This window comes from Hemiscyllium ocellatum, chromosome 19, assembly GCF_020745735.1.
Source record: "Hemiscyllium ocellatum isolate sHemOce1 chromosome 19, sHemOce1.pat.X.cur, whole genome shotgun sequence".
In the NCBI taxonomy this organism is placed as follows: Eukaryota; Metazoa; Chordata; class Chondrichthyes; order Orectolobiformes; family Hemiscylliidae; genus Hemiscyllium; species Hemiscyllium ocellatum.
In genome coordinates this window covers 27852777-27872691 of record NC_083419.1, presented here as the reverse complement: position 1 = coordinate 27872691, position 19915 = coordinate 27852777, and the positions used below count along the sequence as shown (strand labels likewise).

General features: G+C 38.3%; 1 protein-coding gene across 2 annotated transcripts in view; it reads right to left on the bottom strand.

Moving 5' to 3' along the window:
* Positions 1-8867: 8867 nt before the first annotated feature.
* The window catches only part of cand1 (cullin-associated and neddylation-dissociated 1), a 31313-nt gene continuing 20265 nt past the window's right edge, over positions 8868-19915 (bottom strand). For both annotated transcript variants that reach the window (XM_060839776.1, XM_060839777.1), the window contains 6 exons: positions 16605-18098; positions 13659-13754; positions 13398-13567; positions 13139-13303; positions 12806-12913; positions 8868-9774 (listed from right to left, as the gene is read on the bottom strand). In XM_060839776.1, coding sequence (XP_060695759.1) covers positions 9550-9774; positions 12806-12913; positions 13139-13303; positions 13398-13567; positions 13659-13754; positions 16605-18098 — 2258 coding nt within the window. In that variant the 3' untranslated portion in view covers positions 8868-9549. The remainder of the gene's footprint in view (positions 9775-12805; positions 12914-13138; positions 13304-13397; positions 13568-13658; positions 13755-16604; positions 18099-19915) is intronic.

The following is a 19915-nucleotide window of genomic DNA, read 5'->3' as shown; positions in this document are numbered from 1 at the left end:
CAAATTTACTAACTCACCCTTCTAAACCCTCATCCAATTCATTTATAAAAATGATGAACAGCAGTGGACCCAACACCAACCCTTGAGGTATGCCGCTCGTAACTGGACACCAAGATGAACATGTTCCATCAACTACAACCCTCTGTTTTCTTTCAGCCAAACTGCTATATCTCCCACAATCCCATTCCTCCGCGGTTTGTATAATAGCCGACTGTGGGGAACCTTATCGAACGCCTTGCTGAAATTCATATACACCACATCAACCGGTTTATTCTCATCTACCTGTTTGGTCACTTTGTCAAAGAACTCAAGAAGATTCGTTAGGCACGACCTACCCTTCACAAAACCGTGCTGACTGTCCCTGATCAGATTATTCTTTTCTAGATGGTTATAAATCCTCTTATAACCTTTTCCAACACTTTACCAACAACTGAAGTGAGACTCACTGGTCTGTAATTACCAGGGTTGTCTCGACCACCCTTTTTGAACAAGGGAAACACATTTGCTATCCTCCAGTCCTCAGGCACTTTTCCTGTAGATCGTGATGATTTGAAGATCAATGCCAAACGCTTGGCAATCTCTTCCCTTGCTTCCCAGAGGATCCTAGGATAGATCCCATCCGGTCCAGGGGACTTGTCTATTTTCACACTCTGCAGTATTTCTAATACCTCTTCCTTGTGAACCTCAATCTCTTCTAGTCTAGATGCAAGTATCTCTGTATCTTCCTCGCCAACATTTTCATTTTCTATAGTGAACACTGTTGAAACATATTTATTTAGTGCTTCCCCTATCTCCTCTGACTCCACACACAACTTCCCACTATTATCCTTGATTGGCCCTAATTTAACTCTCATCATTCTTTTATTCCTGACTTACCTATGGAAAGCCTTAGGGTTAACCCAGATCCTATCCGCCAACAACTTCTCATGTCTCCTCCTGGCTCTTCTGAGCTCTCTTTTTAGGTCTTTCCTGACTTCCTTATAACCCTCAAGCGCCCTGAGTTTTCACATTTTGTCCTAACATAAGCCTTCTTCTTCTTGACCAGCGATTCCATTTCCTTAGTAAACCACAGCTCACGCGTTCTATATCTTCTTCCCTGCCTGACAAGTACCTACTTATCTAGGATACAAGAAGCTTTTCCTTGAATAAGCTCCACATTTTTAATGTGCTCATCCCCTGCAGTTTCCTTCTCCATTCTACGCTTCCTAAATCTTTCCTAATTGCAACGTCATTTCCCTTCCCCCAGCTGTAACTCTTGCTCGGTGGAGTACACCTATCCCTTTCCATCACTAAAGTAAACCTGACAGAATTGTGATCGCTGTCTCCAAAGTGCTCACCTACTTCCGAATCTAACACCTGGCGAGGCTCATTGCCCAATTCTAAATCTAAAGTGGCTTCGCCCCTTGTAGGCCTGACTACATACTGTGTCAGGAAGCCCTCCTGCACACACTGGACAAAAACTGACCCATCTATAGTACTCGTACTATAGTGATCCCAGTCAAGATTTGGATAGTTGAAGTCCCCCATGACAACTACCCTGCCTTTCTCACTCCTATCGAGAATCATCTTTTCTATCCTTTCCACTACATCTCTGAGACTATTTGGAGGCCTATAGAAAACTCCCAGCATGGTGTCTTCTCCTTTCCTGCTTCTAACCTCAGCCTATACTGCCTCAGTTAACGAGTCCCCAAACATCCTTTCTACAACTGTAATATTGTCCCTAATCAACAATGCCACACATCCCCCTCTTTTACCATCTTCTCTGTTCTTACTGAAACATCTGAATCCCGGAATCTACAACAGCCATTCCGGTCCCTACTCTATCCAGGTCTCCGTAATGGCCACAACATCGAAGTCCCAGGTACCAACCCACGCCGCCAGTTCACCCACTTTATTTCGGATGCTCCTCGCTTTGAAGTATACACACTTCAAATCAGGTTCTCACTTGCCAGTGTCAGCTACTTGATTTTGGAACTCCCTACTCTCATCCGCTTCTGCACCTGTCCTACAATTTTGGTTCCCATCCCTCTGCTATATTAGTTTAAATCCACCTTAATAGCTTGAGCGAATTTCCCAGCCAGGATATTGGTACCCCTCTGGTTTAGATGAAGACCATCCTGCTTGTAGAGGTCCGACCTACCCCAGGAAGAGCTCCAATTATCCAAAAACCTGAAACCCTCCCTCCTGAACCATCCTTGTAAGCCACGTGTTCAACTCCTTTGTCTCCCTATTCCTCACCTCACTAGCATGTGGCATGGGCAGCAAACCAGAAAAAACAACTGTTTGTCCTCGCTCTAAGCTTCCATTCTAGCTCCCTGAATTTCTGCCTCAAGTGCCCATCTCTCTGCCAACCTATGTCATTGGTGCCAATGTGGACCACGATTTGGGGCTTCTCTCCCTCCCCCTGAAGGATCCTAAAAACACGATCAGAGACATCACGGACCCTGGCACCCAGGAGGCAACACACCAACAGCGAGTCTCTCTCATCCCCACAGAACCTCCTATCTGTCCCCCTAACTATCGAGTCCCCAATGACTACTGCTTTGTTCCTCTTCTCCCTTCCCTTCTGAGCAGCAGGTGCCCTGTTGCTGTCCACTACTCCTCCAATTTTGGTGTCATCTGCAAGTGTACAAACTATACCTCCTATGTTCATAATCAAATCATTTAAGTAAATGACAAAAAGTAGTGGACCCAGGACCGATCCTTGTGGCACTCCACTTGTCACAGGCCTCCATTCTGAAAAACAACCCTCTGCTACCACCTTCTGTGTTCCACCTTTGAGCAGTTCTGTATCCAAATGGCTGGTTCTCTCTGTATTCTGAGAGATTTAACCTTGCTAACCAGTCTCCCATGGGGAACCTTGTCGAATGCCTTACTGAAGTCCATGTAGATCATGTCCACCGCTCTGCCCTCATCAATCCTCTTGATTACTTTTTCAAAAAATCCAATGAAGTTTGAGACATGATTTGCCACGCATAAAGCCATGCTGATTATCCCTAATCAGTTCTTGCCTTTCCAAATAAGTGTAAATCCTGTCCCTCAGGATTCCCTCCAACAACTTGTCGATGCCTGGCTCACCGGTCTATAATTCCCTGGCTTGCCTTTACCACCTTTCTTAAATAATGGTGCCATGTTAGCTAACCTCCAGTCTTCTGACACCTCACCTGTGACTATCGATGATACAACTATCTTAAGCAAGGGGCCCAATCACTTCCATAGCTTCCTACAGAGATCTAGGGTACACCTGACCAGGTCCTAGGGATTTATCCACCTTTATATGTTTCAAGACATCCAGCACTTTCTCCTCTGTAACATAGACATTTTCAAGATGTCACCATCAATTTCCCCACATGCTGTACCTTCCATGCCCTTCTCCACACTAAATACTGATGCAAAATACTCGTTTAGTATCACCCCTATTTTCTGCGGCTCCACACAAAGGCCACCTTGCTGATCTTTGAGGGGCCCTATTTGCTGCCTAGTTACCCTTTTTCCCTAATGTATTTGTAAAAACCCTTTGGATTCTCCTTAATTCTATTTGCCAAAGCTATCTCATGTCCCACTTTTGCCCTCTTGATTTCCCTCTTAAGTGTACTCCTACTGCCTTTATATTGTAAGGGTTCACTCAATCTCTCCTGTCTATACCTGCCATATGCTTCCTTCTTTTTCTGAACCAAACCCTCAATTTCTCTAGCCATCTAACATTCCCTTTCACCCAAAAAGGAATATATTTTCTCTGGACTCTCATGATCTCATTTCTGAAGGCTTCCCATTTTCCAGCTCGCCCTTTACCTGCAACAATCTGTGCCCAATCAGCTTCTGAAATTTCTTGCCTAATACCATCAAAACTGGCCTTCCTCCAATTTAGAACTTCAACTTTTAGATCTGGTCTATCCTTTTCCATCACTATTTTAAAACTAATAGAATTATGGTCACTAGACCCAAAGTGCTCCTCCACTGACACCTCAGTGACCTGCCCTGCCTTATTTCCCAAGAGTAGGTCAAATTTTGCACCTTCTCTAGTAGATACACCCACATACTGAATCAGAAAATTTTCTTATACATGCTTAACAAATTCCTCTCCAACTAAAGCTTTAACACTATGGCAGTGCCAGTCTATGTTTGGAAGGTTAAAATCCCCTACCATAACTACCCTATTATTCTTACAGATAACGGAGATCTCCTTAAAAATTTGTTTCTCAATTTCCCTCTATTAGGGGATCTATAATACAATCCCAATAAGGTGATTATCCCTTTCTTATTTCTCAGTTCCACCCAAATAACTTCCCTGGATGTATTTCCGGGAATATCCTCCCTCAGTACAGCTGTAATGCTATCTCCTTATCAAAAACGCCACTCACCCACCTCTCTTGCCTCCACTTCTATCCTTCCTGTAGCATTTGTATACTGGAACATTAAGCTGCCAATCCTGTCCATCCCTGAGCCACATTTCTGTAACTGCTACGATACTCCAATCCCATATTCCGAACCATGCCTCGAGTTCATCTGCCTTCCCTGCTAGGCCTCTTGCAGTGAAATGAATGCAACTTAATTCATCAGTCCTACCTTGTTCTCTGCTTTGTTCCTGTCTGTCCTGACCATTTGACTCACTTCTCTTCTCAGCGGTACCAGTCTCAAATTAGTCTCTTTCCTCATTATCTCCCTGGGTCCCACCCCCTTACTAGTTTAAATCCTCCCAAGCAGCTCTAGCAAATCTCCCTGCCAATATATTAATCCCCTTCCAATTCAGATGCAATCCATCCTTCTTGTAAAAGCCACTTCTACCCCAGAAGAGGTTCCAATGATCCAAAAATGTGAATCCTTCTCTCATACACCAGCCACACATTCATCTGCTTTATCTTCCCATAATTCTCCAGTGAAATCCCTGTATACTTTTTGGATGAGGAAGAGCAAGCGAGTTGAGAAACAAATGAGGGTACACTTCATGCCATTTTGCATCCATCCATAAATACCTGAATTGCTGCAATTTGTTTGGAGTATTGCAAAGAAATACCGTAAGGTAGATATGGTAAGGCAAAGCACTTATATCACTCATGACCATAAAATGAAAACTTTTTCCCATAAACATCAGGAATTTAAATATTTCCCCTAAGCTAATGATGTGCATCTTCACCAACCCTTTCAGCCATTTGAGTAATGGCATTCCCTCCAACATCATAGATTTAGCATTAGGTCAGGCATGATAGAATGGCATGTACCTACCAGGATGGTGCGTGACTTGATTGAATTCAAAAACCTGAAGAACAAGCTACCAAAAGGAATTGCAATAGTCTCTCTTTTTGGTAATAAAGTTGCCAGTCTTACCAGGATACTCTCTCATTAGATAGTGTCAACTGGTGGTGATTTAATCTTAGGGTCACAATTTCACAGGCGGTGGAGGGTGGGTGGGTGCGTATGTGCATGCACACACGCATGTGAAGAGGGACAGAGGGAGAGTGTTGAAGTATAGCACCTCTATTTTGTCCATACCCTGTCTTATTTTAATATCTGCCTTTCCCCATTGCCATTTAGAGCACCTATCCAGCTTAGATTAATACACTGCTCTTAAGAATTGCTGCTAGTTAATTTATGCTTGCAAGCTGAAGGGTATTTGTAGAGCACATGGCCAAAGGGGAGACACTGTACAGTATTCAAATAGAGCTCCTCTTTGTAATAAATGTCAAACTTTAAATAGTATATGAATTCAGATGTCATCTGTCAGTCAAGGTAAATGCTACAATTGCTTAGCGGGAGTGGGATTTGAACCCATGCTGTTGGCATCACACTGCATCATAAACAGATGTCCAGCCAACTGACACTCTTGTTGACAGGACACATTGTGAAGAGGTAGATGTACGTCTACTGGATGCAAAAGATTCTACAATTGAGTATCACTATAAATCAACTAGTTAATTATTTGTCTGTGAAAACTTGCACAAAAGTTGGACACATTAACATCAACGACTACGTTTCAACTTTACTGCCTGGACTGGAGGGCAGGTCTTATGAAGAAAGATTGAGGGAGCTCGAGCTTCACTTATTTGAGGGAAGGAGATTGGGGGCGGGGGGGTGACTTGATAGAGGCGTACAAGATGATGAGAGGCATTGCTACAGTGAATATTCAGTGACTTCTTCCCAGGGCATAAATTGCTATCACAAGGGGAAATAATTTTAAAGATGACTGGAGGTGGTTTGGGGGCAATATCAGAGGTGGGTTCTTTACACAGAGTGGTGGTGGGTGCATGGAAGGCATTGCCAGCTGTGGTAGTAGAATCAAATACATTTGGGTCTCTTGGATAGGCACATGGATGATAGGAAAATGTAGGGTATGTAGTTTATTTTGATCTTAGAGTTGGACAAATGGTGGGCACAACACCAAGGGCCGAATAGCCTGTGCTGTGCTATTCTATGTTTATATAATTAGCTGCAAAAAGTTTTGGTACCTTAGAATGTGATAGAATTTTCATTCACTTAAAAATCCCTATTTCATTTATATGTATTCTTCACATTTTTCAAACAGATATGCACTCATTGTATGGAATTGTCCTTTTTTTGAACTAAAAATGTAGATTTTAAAGCAATATGTTTAAACATGTTGGTTTTTAGTGAGGGGAGAATTTGCACCAGGCAAAAATTACAAGCACCCCTCTCCTCCAAAAATCGTCCACTGGTGGTTCCATTGCCTAATTTTTTTTTGAAGTGCACTACAGTTAAAAGCAGATCTGTGTTTGGTCAGTTTCTTTTTAATCAATTGGAGTTGTCTTATTTTATGCAATAATGGAACAATGATTCAGATCAGAATTATCACTTCATATAGACTGAAACAGAAAGTAACCATTCAATAAGCATCAAATAATTGTAAACAAGATTTCTAATGTACTAAACTGTTTTTCCATTTTACAGACTCGTTAAACTTCGGACAAGCATTTACAAGAAATAAACTAAATGCACCAATTCATGAGCACTGGAGGCAGTGATTTCCACTATCCAAAAAAAACATATTATTGATCTGATGTCAAAACTAACCATTCATATCATAGCTTTTAGCTAATGTCTCTGGCCACTTAACATTATGCTAATAAGCAAAAAAAAAAGAAATATTTGAAATGACTGATTGTGAGGAAAGCACAAGTCTGGCGTGTGCATATATAGTAATGGACATGTAAGCATTATGTTGAATTTGTAGTACAGTTATGAATAAACCTCAAGTCAATGATGCACAAACTCAAAATGAGCAAAAAAATAATTTTGGTACACAAATAAACAAAACTCAAATAAAATTTTAGTTTTATCAAAAAAATTAAGATTTTAAATATTCTGTACATCAGTACATGGACAATATTGGAATCTGCAATTCTCTTCTAATTCTGTAACATGCACTTCCTGCTACTCAGTTATGAAATAATTTGCCATTCCAAGAAATTGGAAGTTACAATCTGTGATTTAAGAACTGTGCCAACCATTTTAATGTAATAAGTCTCACAGAGTTCCTTAACTATTGGTTAGCAAGCTGAAAGAGAAACAGCAGACAGACACACTTTTTTCCCTCCAATTATTACAAATGGATAAGTAGTATAAAAATGAATCCCAGTCCAGAAATTGCCACTGAACAAACAAAGATCAGATTCATGAAACCTTACTTTACATTTAGCTTTAAGACTAACCTTCACCGATTTCCTGTAACTCACTCTAGAGAAGAAATAAACTAATAATAGATCAACATTTCTGCTGAGTAATTAATGCCATTTCAAATGAAATGGAAATTCAGACACTTTTGCCCAATACAACTAAGTATGCAGAAAGCAATTTGCTTAATGGCAAAAATAAACAAGTTGGTCGTTATTTTCCAGCAAATTTGCTCCTTAGATTAGATTTCTTAATCAAATCTATGACAGAATAAGAACTGCTGTTCCATTAAACCTTGAAATGTAAACTATGGGACGTGTACAGTGGTTCGAGGGGAAATTCTTTAAATTAGGTTTGGATTGCAATGTTTCTAAAATGCAGATTCATTATTCACCGAAATTAATACCAAATAGCATCTGAACATTCCTCAGGGAAATGTAGTGTTCAAAGCCTTTAATCTGTTTTTGCTACTCAACCTGCTCAAAGATACTATCACACACCTCTGAGCAGGTGTGACCTGAATCCAGGCCTCCCTAGTCCATGGTAGGGGCACTACCACTGTACCACAAGAGGGCGTTCACAGAGCTTTTGAACCCAACGGGCAGAATTAGGAGCAACTGATGCTTATGTCATCAGCCTCTAGCATACAATGGTTTGCAACTCTCAGACAAAGTTAAGCTGCATGTGTACTCCTTCTGGATATCTAACCAACATCATCCAAAAACTGCTACCTTGTCATCTTCCTTATCTCGCCCTCCCAATTCGTATCGAAGACTTTCAAATCCACTGTAAAGCCTCATGGGATGTTACGTCATCTGCAAAATGCCATGCAAGGGTTCGCTGTTATTTGTACTAATTTTGAGTCAAGTAACACTGACACATTTATGAACCCACTGATCACGAAACAAACTTTATTACAGCATCCCTGAACACAGGGCTCCAATTAAAGGGAGTCATTCTACTCTAAAGAAACAGTGTTGGCAGATACCACCATTTGAAAATTCAGGGTGCTTTTCTTTGCACAACAGCTTTTTAAGTGATATACAAAATAGCTTAGAAGTATTTTTGTTTTACTAACTTGGGGAGCACCCAAACTCTTCTGTTTCAGTACACTCCAGTTAATCTAAATTGGACCCAATTTAGAATATTTTTTAATATAGATTTATTCTACCTTTACTTGAAAAAGGTAGTTAAATGTAAGAAAGATCAATGGAACAAAAACTAGCAAGGCATAAGCGGTGCACAGAGTAAAATCATCTTTTAAATTCAAGCTTTGTATTCCAAACAAAATACATTTTACAGAACATACATATTGGAATGTCCCATGCAGTATCAATGCATCCATGGAAATAATTTGCCATTCCAAGAAATTGGAAGTACCAATCTATGATTTAAGAACTGTGCCAACCATTTTAATCTAATAAATCTCACAAAGCAGAGTTCTTTAACTATTGTTTAGCAAGCCGAAACAGAAACAGCAGACAGACAAACAGACTTTTTTTCTCCTTTTTCATTACAAAATTCACATAATAAAAGGTGAATGGCATGAAGTTTCCTAAAAGAAAAAGATCCTGGGAGTGAAATTTAACATTTATATTCCAAGTTCATTCAGCACACCAAAATCCTTATTGCATACCTATACACAATCTACTACTACAAATGCATCACCTTTTTAAATACTGCTAAATTGGATGTCGTATAACAAAATGTTCTGTGTAATTTACACTATTTTTTCCACATGGACATTCAAGATTAACTACTAAAAAAAGCAACAATAAACAAAAACTAGAATTTCCAAAGTAAAAATTAATTCATAAGCTTAAAGCTCAAAGTACAGATTTTCTTTTTGCTTGCGTAATGACTGAAATTTCAGTGCATAACAACAACACAAGAATGAAAGATTCCTTCTTTGGAAGAAAAGGTTTAGGTAGTGTCCATCGACTCCAAGCTTGTTGAAGATGAGTCCTTTTGGATGCTCTCAAAGATGGCTGCCAACTCAGGGTTGGAGCTTATCTGAGATTGAAACTCACTCATAAGTGGACTTTTCTCTGCTTCTGGAATAGTCAGTAATGCTGCAACTGCTCTCATGGCCGATCGTTTCAGTTCATCTTGTTTCTCAAACTCTTGTTTAACAGAGTTGGCTTTTACCTAACAAAGCAAACCATTAAAAAAATTTCAGAAATGTCTTTTAAAAAAACAATTTTAAAGGACGTTTTATAGAACTTCATAGGCAAAGAAATCTACAATATTGTGTCAATTGAAGAGATGAGGGAAAAGAGCAGGTAATAAAAGTTTCAGTACTCTTTTCACATTTTAGACAATGCCTGATTGATAATTATGCAATTCTGGACATCATAGCTGTAAACAAAAATCTGTTGGATTTCTTTAAACAGACAAATTGGTAAAATAACTGGAAAAATCTGAAAGAAGCCCAGAAGACCATTAGTGTAACAATCCCAGTATTTGAAAAGTCAAAACATCTGCTTTATTAACAAATGCTTAAAAACTCTGCTGAACATTTGGTAGCTAGTTCCATTCTGCTCATTGGTTACTAATTAAAAATATGTATTGTACAATCAAGTCTATGTTTCAAATGTCCCAATTTTAGTTGCCAAAATTTAGCTGCAAATACGATCCCATACTATTCAAATCATACTGAATAATTAAGTCAAAAACAGCACATATTTTGTAATGCTGTGAAGCATGCAGTGTACCACAGTTAAACTAGTGCTCAGGTTTGAACTTTGATTGCCTATTATCAATAAGATTGCAACTTTTCTGAAACTTTCAAAAATATAGAATAATCCTTAGCAGACTATTGCACTGGTTTATTTTTTTAAAAGGTGAAAAAAAATCATGCTAGCATTTTACCAAACATTAGGAATTTAGCATTTGGTACCAATTTCTGAAATATTTGTAAACAAGATACCAATATGGTGCTCAAGTGCAATATGACAAGAAATTAAATTTCCAAATGACTAAAGATACCATTTTAATACTACTGGGTGCAGGTGTGATGAAAGGTTAAAATAAATAACTATATTTCTTCTGTAAAAGTTAGAAGTTTTTTTTATAAAAGGTGATTTTAAACTAGTGGCACATGAACGTTAAGTCAATTTTAGTGAAAGGGCTTAAAAACTAACTAGGTAAGTCTTTCTGGAACCAAAGTTTTAAATCAGTATGTACCTTGTGGGGTGTTAATGAAAGTTTGTATTGCAGGGGTTTATGACAGGACAGAGAAAACATTGAAAGACATGAGCTTACTTTGGGTTTAGAATAATCAAGAATTGATGTTTGTTTAGAAAAACAGAGATTGGAAAATTTAGAAGCATTTTAAAAGGTGACCTAAATTAAGTCAGAAGTGCCTAAATTGTTTACAGCAGTTAAGGAAATAAGCTCCCTCAGTGAATGAGTGCAGTTTGTGAAACTTCCAAACCAGGAGTGTTTGGTTGGGATCCTACAGATTATTAAAAGATAGCCTAAGCTCTCAACTGATAGAGGAGTCAACAGCTCCAGGATCAGAACTGAGAAGAATAGTTAAATCCAGCCTACAGGTTTGACTGGGAAGGAAATTTTCTTTCGATTTCGACCAATTATAAAATTATGCTGTTGGGTAGTATACAGGATTTAGTTTTATGGTGTGTTTTGAAATCTTGCAAAGTGTTATATTTAGAAAGTGGCTTAGTTTTTTTGTTACTTCTTATGTGCTAATGGTTCGGCGAAAAACTGCCATGTTAACTTTTTTTTAAAAAAGATATATATTTCAGAATAGTCCAGTAAAAGCATCAACTGGGATAATACTGCAAAGGGAAAGTGGACACAGTTTTGTTTAAGACTTTGAATAAGGTGTGTACGTTAATGTGACCTTTCGTTATGAGCTAGGAAAATACTTATCCAAAGTAAATCAATTAAATCATTTCTAACAAAAATGCTTACTCATATAACGAGGTTTCTTCTGTTAAAAATCAGAAATTTAGTGGTTAGCTCCAAACTCTAATATTTAATGAGAACATTGTCAAAGCACCTTCAGCATAGTGCAATATAAATGGCATGACATGGGGGGAGAACTCATAATTTTAGAGGTAATACGAGAGAGTGGATATTGGATTAGTTAACTAATAAGAAACAGTCAAGATAAATTTGCATCATTTAATGTTGGCAAAAAGTAATGATTGGAATGCCACAGGAAACAACGCAGGGACCTCAATCTGTTGCAATCTCTATTAAGACTTAGATGAAGGGCTGACTGTATAGCAGCCAAACGTCTTTATGCAAAGACTGGTAGAGAAACAAGTTGCCATGAGGATATAAAAATACTGCAAATACACATAAATAGAATTAGAACATAAAATTAGCAGTTAGGTACAATATGGAAAAGCATGAGGTTGTCCATGTTGATAAGAATAGCAAGTTAAATATTTAAATGGCAGGACTGCAAATTCTGCAGTATAGGATCTGACAGCCTCATATATGATGCACAAAAACTCAAAAACTTATGAAGGCAAATTGAATGTTGGCCCTTTTTGTAAGGGAATTTTGAGTATGAAGATAGAGGGGAATCATGTCATATAATTACAGGCATTAATGAAACTGTAGCGAGAGAAGTGTACAGTTTTGATTTCCTTATTCAAGGAGGGATATATTGAAGTCAGCTCAAAGAAGATTCACTCAATCTATTCCCAACATGATGGGTTGCCTCATGAGGAAGAGGTTGAGCAAATACTGAAGTTTAAAAAAAAACATTTGAGGGGCCTAGATAGCAGAGATGCTGAGATATTCTTTCCCCTAGTGGGGTTATCCAGACCAAGGGAGCATAGTTTCAGAATAAAAGTTCTCCAATTTAATAGCCAAATGAGTACAGATTTCTGGTTTCCTTTGGAATCCTCTACTCTAGGGAGATACAGTGGTTGGTTCACTCAGATCATGACCTGCAAGACAATCAAGAGCTATAGGCAATAGCCAGGAAAGTGGAGCGAGGTCACAATCTTACTGAATGACAGCGTAGGCTCAAGGGGCTAAACTCTACTTCCTTACTGTACAGACTGCACCAATAAATCAGGTCAGAATCTGATTATATTCAAATACCTCAGTAGATAACTCAAAAATCTAAAAGTATGTCTGGTAGCAAATGTATCCTTTGTACAATCACAACTTATATACAGAAATTTCAAATATATACCTTAGTTGTACAGGTAGCACGCAAAGGTTCCACCAGCCTGTCCAATCTCTGTAGAACTGCACTTGGACAAAGAGTGGATAACCGTACTAACATCAAGAAGGTCAACATCTGTTAGATCAAAAAGCTTAGTTAGTTGCCTATAATAATATATTAATTACAAGCATTCATGTTTTCCATAATATAAACACAGACTTCAGCACTTCTCACTTTAAAATACCTTGCACTAAATGCAGAAAACTAAGGTTTGGACAGAGAGCAAACCTACATGATGTGGCCCTGAGCTAATTAAAATCTAACTAATTGATACTGAACAATATAATCCACATTATTTACCTTGATGTCATAATGGTCCTTTAGGCCATCTTCAACATGGTTCAGGAATTCAAAAATATCTAATCTGTCAAGACAGCTATCCAGAAGTGTGTACATGCATTCAAAAGCTGCCTTCCTAATATCTAGGCCATCATCTACAGTATGCTTGAACGGTCCCATTTCCACCTTACATAAAAGGAGAGAGATGAAATATAATTAAAGTGAAAAATATTTAAATCCACTGAGCATTTTCAGACAAAAATATATTTTGCATACAAACCTCTCTTATTAATTCCTTCCTAACTTTTGTTTCATTATATAGATGAGGAAGAACAGTATCCAAGAGGTCCCTGATTAGCGATGGTTTATTATGTGCAGCTGAATTGAAGGTAACTAAAGCCACTCTTCTCACATTGAGATCTGGATCTTCCAATGTTTTCAGAAAATCACCTGAACGTGTAATTTAAATAAAACATCATCACTAACTTCACAAAACATTTCACTATCTAAAGGATTTGTGAATCACCAGAAGCAAGTTTACCTATGCAGTTCTTTAATAGAGGATCTATTGGTTGCGGGTGATCAGAAATCGTAAACTTCACAGCTGTAACCACAGAGCTTCGAGCATAAGATGAACCTACAGAGGAAATGGCAAGGTTAAAACAGAAAGGACTTGGCAGAATACATATTCCAATTCATTCTCTTTAAGATTTCTGCATTTGAGATCAGGAATCTTTTTGAAATGAAAACTTCAACTTGCGCAGACAAAATATGATGTACACATAAAAAGTGTCATATACAAATTTCAACCAAAGTGTTGACCAAATGCCAAGCAAGCAATCTAAACTGAGTAAAGAAATTTTAATCTTGCAAGTGAAGACCTATTTGCACTGGCATTAATTCCCATTTTGAAGTCTTGGAAGTGGTGATAAGCAAGTTATTTCCACTTATTACACAAATTTCTGTATTTATATCCAGAATAACCTCTGTTGTCTGATCATCAATTATCCACATTTTGGATGATCCGAACAAGATCTCAAGGTCTTAAAGTTTGAGGTCAGAAACTGGAATCTTGTCACTACCTGCAGAAACTCTCTTTCCAAGAAAAACTGTCCACCAGTGAACTCAGCAACTTTTCTCCTGCTCTGCCTCTGTCATTTGTTTTCTTTCTTTCTTTCTTCCTTTCTGTTACAACCAACAGGAATGGTACCGAACTATGATACAGTTTGTTGAGATGTGTTTATTTAAACAACTGAAGTATCTGATTTATAAATTACCCACTACTGCAGCTGCTAAGAAATTGTCCGTGACCCGAAAACAATGTACTGTACCAAGATTTATTGCAAAGATAATCATTTACTTTCCATTGCGCCAAATGTTATTTTGCACTAACATTTTTAGAGAGTGGTTTTCATTTCATAAAGCCTTAAAATGCTAATCAACTCTACAATGCAAATATCCTTGAGCAGGAAAGAATTTTACAAATGGATTGTAGCTCCATACATTCCGTATTAGTTCTGCTGGTGAAATATTTTCAGTGTTTGTTTCTGGGGACATTACTTTCCATCTTCATCAACCAGTATTGCCAGCATAGATACAATTGTTTGTGCTCAAAATGGAAAGCCGATTTCCAGCAATGCATGACAAATTCAATTTAGCATCTTGGTACAAATTTTTAAAAATGGGGTGCAGCGAAAGATCACAGGATTTTCAGTAAATTCCCCATGTTCTGTGATAATGTGCAAGAGATGCAAATAACATCACAAAGAAAATCACCTTCCCAATGGATGATTGACAAATTTCAAGCTAAATCAGTAGAGTGTTAGTGGGGGTGTGTTGACAATGCAAATGTCATCACTATTATTGTCAAAACCTGGTTACCATTGAGAATGAAAAGTTATAACAATGTGACCAAAAAGCCGCTTCCAGTATTCCCAGCATAGATATAATTGTTTGTGTTCAAAATGGGAAGCCAATTTCCAAAGATGCAGGACAAACTCAATTTAGCATCTCGGTACTTCTTATAAAAATGTAATTAAAACTCTCAAAGTTTACTGTAGTACACATAGAGACCTTATACTCTTAGTACCTCAAACTATGTCTTTATGTTAAAGGGGCAGGACTACACTTGCAAAAGTTCAGAGTTATCTGGGAAGTTCTGATGATTCATTTTAACTTTTCTTTAAAATACTTTCATTGAATTCATGGAACAATTCAATCTATTTTAACCATTTTCAAAATTATGTGCCGTCATAAATGCCCTCGTTTTGATTTGATCAAATTGACTGGTGCTTCTGGCTGATTGTGTGTCACAGGGTTCCATTTACCTTTGAGAATACTTCCTTTGTTTATGATCAGATCAGTTATCCAAACAAAATACTCCCCACCTATCTCATTTGGATAATGGAGGTTGTTCTGTAGACATTTTAAGATACTAAAATATATCCTAAGGTTATATACAGAAATGCTGTCAAGCAGAATTTGATACCAAGCTAAGCCACATGAAATATTAAGGCAGACGGCCAAATGGAATGATTTTAAGTGCCCTGAAAGAATAAAGATCAGTAAAAAAATCAAAGAGGTTTGGAGAAAGAATTCTAGGCTCTAGAACCTTGGCAGCTGAAGGTGCAGTTGCCAATCACAGAGCGATATAAACTAGGGATGGTCAGAATTAGGTGAGTAGGGAATTGTAGAGCTGAACAGAAATAGGAATCATGGCCATGGAAAGATTTTAAAAAAGAATTATAATTTTTAAAATGGAGGCATTTCTTAATCAGTAGCTAATGCAGGTTAGTAAAGAAAAGGTTAAGGAACAGGACGCGGTGAGAGTTAGGACATCTGCAGTGTTTTAGATGTTCTCAAATTCACGGGGGATGGAAGGTGGTAAGTAGGACAGGTGTTGCTTGGAATGGCCAAGCCTTGAAGTTGCAACAACATAGATGAGGGTTTCAACAGATAAGCTGAGCAAGGGATCAAGGTGCAGAGAAGAGTCAGACAAACTGCGGATATGGTAACGGCCAGTTACATCTTAGCGATGACATGAGTATGCAGTCAGAAGCACACATCAGGGTTAAATAGCAAGGCTGCAAATGGTTTGTTTCAGTCTGAGATGGTTGAAATCAGCATTGAGCGAATAGTTTGTGGCAGATTTAGTCATTAACTTCCCCTTTCTATTCATTTTTCTCTATGCCTCTCTTCTCATTTTCTTTAAAACATAAAACTTTTCCTTTGAAAACTGATTACTCATTATCCCCACAGTATAAGAATTGAATTCATTATACCGCGGTGGTATTGATGGCTTTCCACATAACCATGCAGAGCAATAGTTTGTTTTTATAATATCAACAAATAATAATTACAGATTATTCAAAATTTTATTCTTTCACTTGAAGATGCTACTTAGCAAAATTGATACTATAAGCAAATACTGTATGAGATATAGAAGTTTTATATCAATCATATTTTACATATGCTACATATAATGTACCTGACTCCAAGTATCCTTTAAGCCGTGGTAGTAACGTCTCTGGATCTATCAAAGTAAGTTTGCCCAGGCATTCTGCAACAACATTTCGAGTTCCCTCTTCTGCACACTCACAATGTTTCAGCAGCAAATTCCAAATGTTTTCTACATATGGTTTGAGACCTCCAACTGACGAAGAGCTAATAATTTCTTTTAGAGAATGTAACAGGAGATATTGTCTTTTGGGTTGACTTGTTATTTCTTGCAGAACAAAAGGCAGGTACTCAGGAAGGTTACCAACACTAATGCTTCCAAGGGCATAGGATGCTGCAGATTTGACCTCCTCACTAGAGGAAGAGAAAGCTTCTAAGATTACAGATTTAAGCTCAGTTTGTCCACTTAAGTCTATATGATGACCAACCTCTCCGAGAGAGAGCAAAGCCAAGAGACGGATAGAATCTGTGGATCGAGAATTCTTCACATCCTGGATAAACTGCCCAACCACAGCTGGTCCTTCTCTGGGGCAGGCTCGGGTAAGTGCTGCAACACACTTTGCAATTGAGTAATAGGACTGCTTGTGAGTCAATGCACTGCTTTGGGAATAAACTGGACCAGTCAGCATTCGCAACAACTCCATATAACCAAGATTTGCAGTTCCAGTCCCAACAAGAGCTTGGAAGAAATATAACATCGCACTAAGAGCTCCTCCTTGAAGTAGTGGGGAACGTACCAGCCCAATAAGCTCAGTAAGAATTGAGCCACTGACTTTTGAAAGAGAAGATGGGTGCACCTTGGCCAAAGTTGTAAGAAAGCTTATGGCCATCTGAGACACATGCATGTCACTTTCACTAATAAGAGGTGGAAGCTCCACTAGGACTGCTTCAATCATGGCAGGTGTCAGGCTGTCACTATAGTTCTTGATCAAGATATCCAAAGCAGAAAGGGTACTCAGTTTCAATGCTCGCTGGTTTTTCCTCAAGAATGAGGCTAAAATTGGTACACCCTCACTCAGCACTGGTCGTAGATCAATCTTGAGAGAAGATCCAGCAATTAACGTCAAAGCTTTAACTGTTGTAAGTCTAGTAATTTCATTCTTCAGCCTCTCCAAGAAAATCTGCAGTGTGCTGGGTAAATCACTGCCTAAATGGTCCCCAAGGTTACAAATGATCTGTCCCATGCAAGAAATAGCTCTCTCCTTCACCTCTTGATCAATGTCTGCAGCTTTCAAACGCTTGACAGTACATGTAAATAAGTCATTAATGTATGGGGAAGCATCAAACGAATATAAGTGATCTACAGGTCTAAGTACTTTTACAAGCTGCTGAGTTACAAGAAGTGCTTCTGAAGTGATCTTGTAAAATGGATCGCCCACGCAAGCCACAACTGGTGGAACTAAAGCTTCTACATGAGGATGGAAGACCTGAGGCGAGTGGTTACAAAGGATAACATACAAACATGAGAGAGCATCAATCTTTAGATTGGATGAGCTGGATTTATCATTCAAGGAAAAGATTATCCCTGCAAGAAACAAAAACAAAAAGTGACAGTAGTTTGGAATTTTTTTTATTTATGTACAACCCAAATTATACTTTCTGTTATAATATCAAGCAGCTCTCCCAATATAATTCTACAAACGATAGAAATAGTTGTTCTAAGAAACAAATGTACAAATACCAACATTTTTTAAACAATGGATTTTTACTACTTTGAGAGTACACTGGCTATATTGTTTTTTGAAGCCAACCTTGATTTAATGATTTGCTACTGACAATACAGATTTGCTAGTGTCAGTAACAGGACGCAATACAAACATTAATATAGTGTGCTTAAAGTTTAACTTAGAAACATTTTGTAAATCTATTAGACTTTATGGGGTCTAATATTAACACATAGCTTGGAGAGAAAGGGGAATAGTAATTACAGATTCAGTGGCTGTATCCCATTTTAAATTTCCTGTTTCTTCAACTGTTATATGATGCCAATTTTTAACTGGCTTCTACTTACATATTGTTGCATAACCTGCTTTAAAATAGTTTATGCTGCATCGCTTCAAAAACATACATTTGTAAAGCACCTTATGGAATATCCTAGGACCATTAAAAACATGTGCTAGCCAAGCCACACACAGAGCTGATCACCGAGATCTTCCAAACACAATAGCACTGAGCACGAAGATGTCCAGTGATATTGAGGTTAGTAATGGCCTCCAAGTTTCAGCGATGCCCAAACCAGTTCATTGATGAATTGAAGCTGAAGCTGGACACAATAAGTCCAAATGCTTCGGCATAAAAAGGTAATGCTGTAGTTTTAAACAAGGTCAGCAGCATGGATTCCTACTCCAAAGCTGACTGGAAAATCAGTCATTTGGTCATCCATCGGTCAACTGGCCAAAAAAAGCTAAATTTAAGGAGGACCTTAAAGGCATAAAGTGAGATAGAATCCAACATGTGTAAGGAACAAATTTCAGAGCATGGGGCCTAGGTAACTGAGGCACGGTCACCAATGGTTGAGCAATTTTAACTGGTTGATGGAAATAGATCAGAAGGTTGTGAGGATAGAGATCATGGAGGTATAAAGTTATTTGAAAACAAGGATGAGAAATTTAATATCAATGTGTTGACTGACCTAGAACCCCCAATGAAAGTCAAGTAAGGGGTGGCAGAGCGCAAGAGTGAGCACAAGAGAAAGAGATTGCAGATGCGCGAGAGAAGGCGAAAGTGTGAGGGAAAGTAATGGAGAAAGGGGGAGAGAGAGAGAATTAGGGTTGACTGAGAGAAGACATAGAGAAGTGAACAGCCAGAATTGCTGAAGTGCATTGGAATAATCAAGCGTAGAGGTAACAAAGACATGAATGTTTCAGTGTAAAAAAGAGCTGAGTCAGCAAAGTTGGATAGTGTTACAGAGATGGAAATAGACATAGCATTTGTAAAGTTGAGGTTGGAGACTCAGCTTGGGAGCCTCTCTCTCATTCTCTCCCTTTTCTTTGTAAGAAATTTAATCCCAGATATAAAAAAGTTTTCTATTCTTCCTTCCTTTGCTGACCCAGCCTAATTCTGCTTTGCACTAATTTGTCTTTTCATGACAATGTTTCTGTCTGCCCGATTCTGACAGCACAAGCCTTGGCCTAATTGTTGAGTTCTGGTATAAGTACTAATAAAGAGTGGTGGTTAGTGAAAAATGAATTTGTGTAAAAGCTATACTATTTCTGCATTTCTAAACTACCACATATCAGAACAAGGTATCAGATAGTACCTATAACTCTGCACAAGATTTAAAGTTCGTAATTTGCGGATTATCAAGTTAAATTTGACACTGGATCATATACAAAGAAAATG